This window comes from Rhyacophila brunnea, unplaced genomic scaffold, assembly GCF_057557595.1.
Source record: "Rhyacophila brunnea isolate RB1 unplaced genomic scaffold, BYU_Rbru_1.0 scaffold_4, whole genome shotgun sequence".
NCBI classification, from domain to species: Eukaryota; Metazoa; Arthropoda; class Insecta; order Trichoptera; family Rhyacophilidae; genus Rhyacophila; species Rhyacophila brunnea.
Window position 1 is genome coordinate 54,263,036 of NW_028233068.1, and position 11,060 is coordinate 54,274,095.

The window sequence follows — 11,060 nt, forward strand, 5'->3', positions numbered from 1 at the left end:
TCCCAGGCTCGAAACCTGTATTTGGAAAACACACATATTGTTCTTAATTGGAGTCAGAGTACCTAATAGGCTTAGCAAGTAGCTAACATCAATTTCTCGTAAAAACCTGTTAATACAAACCTCCACTCTGTGTAGGTCCATATTATGATCTTCATAATATAGCCTACCATTTTTAATTTGATTTCCAGGTTTAGATCAGGGCTAAATAGTATTTTCCTTTGTTGTATACCTACAAGCCACCATGGCCTTCTGAACAAGGCATTTCCCATCCAGATAACAATAGAGTTATATAATGAAATATGCTTTCTTCAAGGGCCACACTGTATGGAACTTATTATATATATATACCTACTCGAGTATTGCTTTTTTGTGATTTAATAATATTAATAGAAAGTATTAATACATTGGATAATAACCAAATAAAGTAATATTATGAAGTGTATTCTTTCCAAGGACAATGCCCTGTTCATCAACAGTCAACCGCAGCCAAAGCCCAAGCCTAAAAAGAAGGGGCCCTCAGCGCAGACCAGACGGATAAGGGCGCTCAACATCGACAGGTTCTCGCGCGTCTTCTTCCCCTTTCTCTTCGCCGTCCTCAACGCCACCTACTGGATCATGTTCGCTAAATATATATAAAATAAATCTAAAGATAATATCTATTTTATCAATATATGTGACGGTCTAAAGTTGCGTTCAAACCTGACTAATAAACCAGTATGTTTCAAAGACATGGGAGCATACACGAGCATTGACCGTGCGGACAATAATAATTTATTTCAATCGAATATTTCTTCGGGTGGTATATTTTTTAAGTTATACTTCTTTTGGCGCGTTTGGAAAATCAGATCAGAGTGTATTTTTGGCGTGTGACATGTAACAAATAATTAATTTTTTCACACGAAAAAAAACGCACTCGATCGGATTCGAACCACCGATTGTTCAGTTATCAGCCGAACGCACTACCTTTACGCCACAGTATGATACTGCAATCGTGGCGATTATACAGTATAATATTATAGTTTAGAATTGTTCTGTTGCCTAGGCAGCGAATTTATTATTGTCGGCCATTTGCAATTCCTTACGTAAAAAACGATTAAACGTCAGTGACAGTAGGTACTTTAAATATAAAAACAACGATAAACCATTATATAATTTAGTACTATAAATTAAACTGTATATAAATAAACCAACGGCGTTTCTCGTTGTCCGGCATTTTCTTGAGTGTGTAATTTAACAAGATAATTAAGAGTTATTCAAAGAATCTAGTTTATCACAAGTTTTGTTTTGTTACGCCAAAGAAGTATAACTTCTAACGCGCGTACATAAGTACACACACCGATTTTTTTTTTTAAATTGATTTCAATAATAATTTCTATGTATTATCTATAAGTGGTTATCCACGGTGGCCGCGCGGCATAAGCGTTGGACTATCACGCCGTGGGTCTCAGGTTCGAATCCTGGGTCTGGCAAAGTACACATATTGTTTTTCAATTTGTGTATGAGGCAGGGTATGGACCTAATAGGTTGAGCTAGTGGCTGACATCCATTTCTCATAAAAAACAAAATCTCTTAATACAAACCTCTACTCTGTGGAGGCCCATATTATGATCCTATTAAGATCGGACATGGTCGGAAAATTATCTATAAGCCCTGTAGATTCGGGCATTTTTCGTTTGCTAGATGAACGCATCGCAGTGCATTCGTAGCCTGCGCATTGCCTGCCTCAAACCGGTTTCAAAACGGCCGTTTTTCGTGAACGTTTCGCTAACGCACGTAATTCTATCACCGATGGACTTCTTTTCAACATCATAATATCATGTCAATATTTCCAAATTAATGATTCCGTGAAAATGTATATTAGGTACCTATACCTACCATAATTTTACGACAAATGCGCCAAAAATATTATATTTTTGAAGGATTGAAAACGATATATTTTCTGTGTACTATAATTTGTTCAAAATACTATAATTTTTACATATTTGTATGAAAATATGACAACACTGCTTCCATTGAAAGATTTAAAACTATTTGACGTACAAGTGTAGACAGTTGACGCGGTGTGTAACACACTTTCCACTCAAATTATGCGCAAAACTACTCGGTGTTAAAACCAGAATTAAAAGGTTTAAATAAAGTGGAACAGTAACGTCCCTAGACAAAATGCCGCCCCATTTTTATACAGTATTTTTTATCATCCTTTCATGACTCCAATATCTAAGAAATGTGTTGTATTGATACATTAATAATAAAATATCTACCACTAAAACAAACAAACAAAATTAAATTTATAAATATTTTTTTGACGTTGGTAATACAGTGACTTATTATTTGCTACTTATTATACCTACTTGCTCTTTTTTGATGAATTAATGGCGATCCGTGTCGCTTTTCTTCTTCACAAAACTTAGCAACATTTGTAATGATATTTTTAGCCTGAGATCGCAAAGGTTTGGGCGTTATTAAATCGATATCTGGTCACAAAGGACGTCAAAGAGCAACGGAAGTAAACTAGTCATCTCGAACCCGACAAAAAAATACAGTCCTGTTAAACAGTTTATGTTAATTAATACATTGTTTCCAACCAGTGAGCTGAATTTTTTAATGGAAAGGTATAATAAGTTTAGCTATTTCTATCTATATATCAAATGAATATCCTCGATTTGCCGCCCTTCGAGTAACTGCCGCCCCTAAGCGACGCTCAATCTACCTACCCCCACGGGACGTCACTGAGTGGAAGATAAAGTGATAAAATGTAGACATATTTATATATATGTGTGTATTTTTATTGAATATACCTAGCTAGTAATTACTTCTGTCAAAATATTCCTCAAATTAATTTGCATGGAGGCAGCCACTCCCTCTGTCTTAATTGGTTCTGAATTTTATCTTTCGACGTCCGAGTCCCCTACGAATTTGGGAGGCTTGGGCTATAGCTCATTTAGCCTTATGGTAAATCCAGCCCTGGATTTATACATACGTACATCGTAAGTACATATTTGTTCGCACTCATTTGTGCCTTCATTTACTACCCTTTTATAATATCAAGACAAAGTAATATTCTAATAAGAGCAGCCATGTTATACTTCAATAATTGCACTTCCATTACTGCCTCAAACAAAATAATCCAATTCAGTTTATTTGCACTCGTTTAGATGTGTTTAGAAATAAATATTGATTAAAATTATATGTGTATCATTTGTAGGCATTTTCTGGTATCTTGTACTAAGTCAATGCGCACGGGTTTGGACGCGACTTTAGGTACCAATATTATCAACTAATATTAAAATGCATGTAGGTATTTTGTCGAATTAATTTTTCAAATCGTATTTATAAGAGTAAATACATATAATTGGTATTGAGTCTGATGTTAAACATATTTACCATTTAAAATATAAGCCAAAATGTCACTCAATATCTAGAAAATTGATCGATTATAACTATTCGCAAATATCCAGCAAAGCACCAACGAAATATTGTCGAAATATTATAATCTAAGCATAATATCTAACTAGTTTTAACTTGTAAAATGTGTCAATTTTAAAGAAAAGATAATGTATTGCAAAGAACCCCACAGTTTCACTTTTTCAATTCTTGCATTTTCTAATATACATACAAATACTAAGAAATTCAACATGATTATGTATGTATATCTAATCATTAACTTTAATATTCCATAGGTGCCAATAATTGAGTAGATAAATAAAAATAATATTATTATTATGACGTATAAACTTTACTAATTATCTACCTAAAATGGCTATATTATTTCAATGAGGTATAATTTACTTTCCACAATCATAAATAAAATATTAGGTATGTGACAGTACCTACGTACCCTTATCGAGCTTATTTTGTATTTTTAAGAATATTATGTAACTGTTTAGAGGTTTAATGGGGTGTTACGTAACTGAAGGCATATTGTGTTGATGGTCCAACGCACATCGAATGCACTCACTAATATCGTTGTGGATAGAGTTGGGTATTTCCCGAGAAAATCTTAATCTCGAGATTCGGGATTTCCCGAAATGATGAAATTTTGAATTCTCGAGATTCGGGATTTCCAGAAAAGAATTCTCGAGAAATCGGGAAATTTAAAAAAAACCTGTAAAAATCCTGAAATCACTGTAAAACAGACAAATAAAATAGAAGTAGGAAAAAAAATATTCAAAACATTATTTATTAAAATATAATTTCAAAAAACACAGACAATGGCTGCGTCTGACAATCGCGTACGCCTTTGAGACACAAAATTCCCTGATGTTGCAAAAATTGCGCTCATTTTGAGTCGACGTTGGTTTAATTGTGTTTAATGCCCCCTTCAGTCATTGAACATTTTGTGTTTTCTGTCACTTTTTTCATATGGAAAATCGTTTTTTCAATTAATATTTGATAATTAAGAAATGTTAAAAATTTCAATTCTTGAGATTCGGGATGGAATATCTCGAAAATTTCTCGAGAATTCCCGTCGGGAAATTCCCGAAACCCAACTATGACATGTGTGAAAGTGAAAAGTAAAAAGGATCACTAGGATCACTAATTTTCTTTTCACTCTCAAGATTATCCTGCTTGTTGTTTTTTTTCTTCCGTAGAAAAATGGCAAACTGAAAGAATTATCTTCAGCATTTTTATAGGAAAACTATAATGGAAGGCCACATCTGGAAGAAGATTCAATATTTGGGTATCATTTTCGGGATAATTCATTTTTGAAATGAAACGGTTTGGCGCGCAGAATAGTAACTTCCGTCAGTGACATACCTATGCAAAGTACCGCCCTTAGACGGACTAACTAAATTATGGCGAAATCAGCCGCACAACGATCAAAAGAGTATCACAAAAGAGAACTTAGTACCAAAATCAGACAGATAGGTACAGTACTACGCAGTGGCGCACCCAGGAATTATTATTGGGGGGGGGGCCCAAGGAGGAGAATGTAAATTAGTCCCATAGGCTCTTTTTCTTCTTCATATAAATATTTTTACATATTTTCACAATACATGGCGATATACATAGGGACATTTTCAACTACTTGAAAATGTCCCTCAGAGGCGGACGAAACCGGTCCTAATCTATTTAATAAAAGTGGAATAAGTACTAAAAAAAAATACGTTTTATTAAATTAAAACAACAATACAATATTTATTCCGAATTCCACCGAAAAAAATGTTCCTTTGATTTACACCACCACCGTAGTGGGTGTAGTCGTTCTTTTCGCAGAATGTTGCAGATTTTTGGTTTTTTAATATTGAGGTTCTAACATATTAATTGAAAATGAACACAAAAAGTATTATTGCCTTTAAATTATACACAACCTACTCAATACAACACAGCCTTATATCTCGTTTATCGGTCTTTTGTCTATTGCACTCGGTGTACCTACACCATGGCTCCCACATCCTGAAACGGGCCCTCAGGCTAGGGCAGTGGTCGGCAAACTGCGGCTCTTTGGCCCCTTGAGTGCGGCTCTGCCACATATGCTCTCTGTCATATTTGACATGGCTACAAAGAAGCAGCAAAGAAAATGGAAGAGGATAACCGTAAATACAATGTTGAATAGACCGAGACTTCGCGTTTATTCAAAACTTAAATGGCTTCCAGACCTGTATTTATGTGTCGGGAAAAATTGACGCATTCAAATTTAGAGAGATACTACAACTAAAAACTCGTAATTTTGCGCTAAATATTCTGTCGATGATGCAAGGAAGAAAGCAGCTGAGGAGAAGAGTCAAGAAAAATAAAGTTCTGTATTTAATTAGGTACTGAATAAAATCTTTCAACAATGTTAATATTGCAAGTTTTGTGGTTAGTAAAAAGATTTCCAAGAGAGGAAATCAAGAGTAAATTGAGAAATCGATTTATTGATGAGAACCTGGAATCGTGTTTAAAATTAAATCAACAACATACGAACCTGACTTACCCAAACTTTACAAGGAGGTGCAAGGCCATTATTCACATTGAGTTTGTCAGTCATTGTCATGATTCAATTTTATGGATACCTTACTTACAATTTAATTTTTATTAATAAATAAGATCATTATTACGTATGATATTCAGTTTTATTCAGTGTACCTACCTATAATTTAATTAGGACTTTAACTAAACTACCTACGTATATAATTTAAGTTTAAGAAATTTGGCTCTCAAAAGAAATCTCAATCGTTGTACTGTTGATATGTGGCTCTATTGACTAATGAGTTTGCCGACCACTGGGCTAGGGTATTTGACGGGCCCCCTATCCACCGCTTAGATTAAAGGCAGTGTGAAACACTACATTAACGTTTTTCAAATTGTGTTTTAGTTCAAATTGAGGGTACTTATACAGTGAATTATTGGCGATTTTCAGTACGTCATCTACTTTAATAATGGAGCTGCCGACACATAATAATCAGAAAATATATTGGACATTTATATAAATTAAAATGTTTATAGTTATGAAGTGTAATAGCGCCGCAGGCGACTTTTTTTTACTATTAAAGCTAATTTATGAAATGTGTTTATCTCACTTATCTGGTCAACCCGACACGCTGGGCCCCCCACAGCCCGGGCCCCCAGGCTAGACCCCTGTCAACCCTCCCCAGCCATGACCACCACCACCACCGGAATACCACTCCGGAATTCGGGTGGACACCGAGAATTTCATTAGGGAACGGGTTTCTAAAAAAACCTGACATTAGTGTTTCGAAATTTTTGTATTAGAAATTAAAATCTAAGAAATATTACTAAAAAGGGTGCCGGAGAATTACAAATAATTTTTTGCCGTGTTGTTTGTCTAAGCCCAAGGTATAGTTTATTGGCTTTCGATTTCAATATGTAAAATCATTCTGATGATTTTCATATTTTGGGGGGGGCCAAGGCCCCCTGCCCCCCCCCCCTGGGTGCGCTACTGGTACTACGAACTTATCTGTAGAATGGGATGGGGGAGCCACTGTCAAAAACTACCCAATCAAGACTCTCTAGTAACTGTAATGTATTTTGGAATGGCAATAAAAAAAACTCTCGCTCAAGGCTTTATAAACGTCGAGTTGTCGAGAATCTCGCGATCGCTTGCGCATGTCGCGCGAAAGATAACACCTTGCGAGTGCTTGAGGACGGCTCACTCATGTCACTTGTACCTGGAGAACGCACGAGTCACGATAAGGACAAGGCCTTAGATTAGCAAAACTATTTATAGTGGACGAAACACGCTGTCGTTGTTCGAGAATGGAGAGAAAAACAGTTTTCTTTTGTCGAGTGTGAATATACTTTATCACTCATCAATGTGTCAAAAGATCTTCCTTTCAAACCTATACAGGGGCTTGGCAGTCATCACCGATGTGGTCGAGGATTCACCTCCATTAGACGATTCAAGATATCTTTAAACCACTCAATGATCTGAGAAACTATTACATTAACGATTAAAACCCATTCGCTGCGGACCTTTTAATTAATATTTAATTACCAGATGTAAATACCATGCTGATTATATCTAATGGCCACCTGATGGGCAACGCACTAGTTGCGGTGGATGCAGTGAATAGGTTAATTTGAAAATAGAATTTAAATAGAGGCTTTTACAATGAAAGTTATAAATGATAATAGCTAATAAATGAATAATTCAATCAATTAGCATCAACATATTAGTAGCATTCAGGGTATCTAGTTAAATAACAAAGATAATTGGTAGGAGTATAGGTCTGTTACCGAAAGCTGAGGCGACCAGAATACTCATTAGGAAAAACAATCGAACTAATCAAAAAAGAACAGCCTGTAAAAGAATACTGTATTCTTCAAAAATACACCAATACACCCAATCTTTCGTATCTGTGATCGCCTCAACTTTCGGTAACAGACCTATACCTACATAATATTTAATAAAACAGGTAATATTATGGTACCTATGATATTTATTTGAAGTTATCAGATTAATACTGTTGTTATGTTTATAATAATATTGTTGAGTGTATATTGGAGAAATATTACATAATGAAAATTGTATAATTATCTTTTTGTATTTCAATTGCTAAATCACTTGAAAAGATTTTTTTTATTTTTGACAATAAACTATTAACATAAGATAGGGAAGTGTTATAAATACTACTAAGATCATCTAGCGGCAAAATAACGAAGCACACAATTTAAAACAGTTTACTGATAATTCATATTAAATTATCTACTTATCTAAAAACATTAAAAAACAAAGGTATAAACGAAATCAAAAAAATCTAAGTACAAGGATTTATAGCGGAGCTGGTTCGATATAAAAAAAATGATTTCAAGTTAAATATATTGTTATTATTACCATGCGATGACTGCAACCGGGTCTACTTTGGGAAGACCTAATGTGCCTTCAATATCATAGGCAACGACTACATTAGATGTTTAAAAAGTAATAATTTTCCAGAATATGCATCGAAAACTAATTGAATAAATTTGTCAAAGATAATAATTTCAAAATCCTTCACCAAACTGATAAAATAGGTTTAAAAGTCAATACTTTAGAATTCCTATAATAAACACATTGATCAACAACATTTTAAACTCTAATTACTCCCCACTTCTTACAATATTCACATTAAAAATTCGCGCACCCTCCACTCAATTATACCAACTATCCCTTTTCTACAACACATCATTACCTCTCCTTATACTCTCCACCACATACTATTGACAATAATTTAAACCCTACACAGTGGCCCTACACAAAGTAAAATGTAATTTTCGGTACCAATATTTGAAAAAGCTTACCAAGTGAGCGAAGCACATGTTGTACCTATAAACAATGGTGAATACAGTGATAACTCAGTTTATAATAAAATTAATCATAATGAATTACCAAGAAGAAAATGCTGAATCTCATGAAAAACAACAACTATTACAAAATCGAGATTTTATCAAACTAAATTTATATGATAAAAGTATATATTATACCTACAAAATTTTTAAATTTTCTGTTGAACCATATAAACTTGACTTGACTAGCTTAAACAATCAAAAAAATTTGTACTTGACATGTCATATTGATTTCCATAGTAACACACGAATATATTAATAATTTAGTTGCTAGGACCCCAGACTAGCAACCAATAATGGTGTCGAAATAACTTTTCATACAAAACAAAATTAACTGAAAATGAATTCAATTCTACTTAAAGATGGCTAAATGTAATAAAAAAATGCATTGGCATCGTGTTCTGATATATTCTAAAAGTTTCAAATGTCTAGCAAGTCAGGAAGTTAGTTAAAAATCGATTGCAAGATTTGTACCAGACAAATAAGAATACGAGCTAAGAAAAACGTTGTAAAATATGTAATTTTATTAGTTGAAAGTATTCAGTGAATCTAAATAAAATGTTTTCATTTTATCTTTGAATTAAAAACACTTTAAAATGTTAACTATCAGTAAATTGTATTAAATAATATGCTTCCTTTTCTGTCGCGAGATGTCTATTATAGTAGAACTTTACTACTGAAGCACTTGGCACTTGGCCCTTTAATTTCTGATTAAATGAAAATTATAGCTTATCGTTATTTTTTTCATTGTTTTAAAAAATGATTTTATGGGAGTATAACATAATATCTAATACATAAATAGTTATTGTGAAGAATGCATTTTTGTAATTAATTGTTATCCATTCTTTTGTGACTGAACATGGTTAAATTTTGTCATCTTTCTTGTTCAGAAAATTCAGAGTTTGTATATAATATAATATAATATTGTAACATAAAAGATTCATGAACGCTATAAATATCAAGGTTACTTGTATAATTAAAATAATGTTATCCAAAACAGACAGCTTCTTTTATAAAATATTTCATCCTTTCCATTTCCCAGAGACTGGTCGTGGGGGGTATTGCGCCCAAATAAATTCTAGCCATAATCTTGTAATGATTATTAATAAAATATTAGGTATTGGAATGGATTATTGTATTTATTAATGTATCATTAAACGTCTTGGTATATAGGTACCTAATTAACCTTTTCTATGCCTCACGATATTACTATGGCAGTATCTGACAGGCCACAGGTTTTTAACGACAAACGTTGAATGTAGAGCAAAGCTCTTACTATAATCGCTGTAATACCTATAATTTGTGACTTAGTATTTTATAATTATTCAAACAGATGTCACTGTGTGCTTAAATTTTTACATTATGTAAATCAATCGACAGTTGCTAGTAATTTGAGTTTAAAGTGGGGCGAGATAGGTAACTCGCGAAATTTATATGTGCAGTCTGTCAATCACGGCCTTATTGAGCAAGATAACTCGCTGAACGCATAGAACCGGTTAATACTTATAGGTATAATTTACTACAGATCTTTCGTTCGCATACCACAACCATACTTGATCAAGTTTACTATGGGAACGAAACTTATGTTGTACCTGAGCTTAATAATTTTCATAAATGGTGAATACCATATTGTGATACATTAACAATGGAAAATGTGCATGATTACCACAAAATAAATGCTGAATCTCTTGAATGTAATAATTATTATCGTTAAAATTTATCTACTATGTACGTACACCTTATTATTAAATATTTAATAAATATATATTTAAATTAATATTAATGATAGTGATAAATCATTATTAATTTTATTGTTATAGCAAACATGTTAATATCCGTCAATCTTTGCCCATAATTATTATTGTTAGTATCTCTTTCAACAGTAATAAGTATTTTGCACGTATTGTAAGATAAACACATGAGATGCTTCTTTACTGTTATAGCAATCCATAATCCGAATGTAATAATTATTAGAAGAAATTGTAATTATGATAGATTACGTACCTATTTAAACGGAATAAATTTATAAAATGATGTAATAAACTTATACTGATATTAAATAAAGTTAACAAAAAACACATGATAAAATTTTATGTCTATTCTTTATTCATTATACCACGTAGGTAGTGCTACTTCGTACATTTCACCACATTTTTTAATACTTCTCTTCCGTTATTTCTTAACTCGCCGGGAGTAGGGAAAGGTTCACAATAAATAACTCAACGTAAGTTAACTGTTTTATTATTCACTAAGTCTCTTAAATAACTTCTCACAATAACTTAAACTAAATA

At 33.1% G+C, this 11,060-nt stretch overlaps 1 protein-coding gene across 2 annotated transcripts in view; it reads left to right on the top strand.

Moving 5' to 3' along the window:
- ort (glycine receptor ora transientless) overlaps positions 1-10,691 on the top strand; it is a 55,078-nt gene extending 44,387 nt beyond the window's left edge. For both annotated transcript variants that reach the window (XM_085954297.1, XM_085954298.1), the window contains exon 10: positions 454-10,691. In XM_085954297.1, coding sequence (XP_085810423.1) covers positions 454-636 — 183 coding nt within the window. In that variant the 3' untranslated portion in view covers positions 637-10,691. The remainder of the gene's footprint in view (positions 1-453) is intronic.
- The last annotated feature ends 369 nt before the right edge of the window (positions 10,692-11,060 follow it).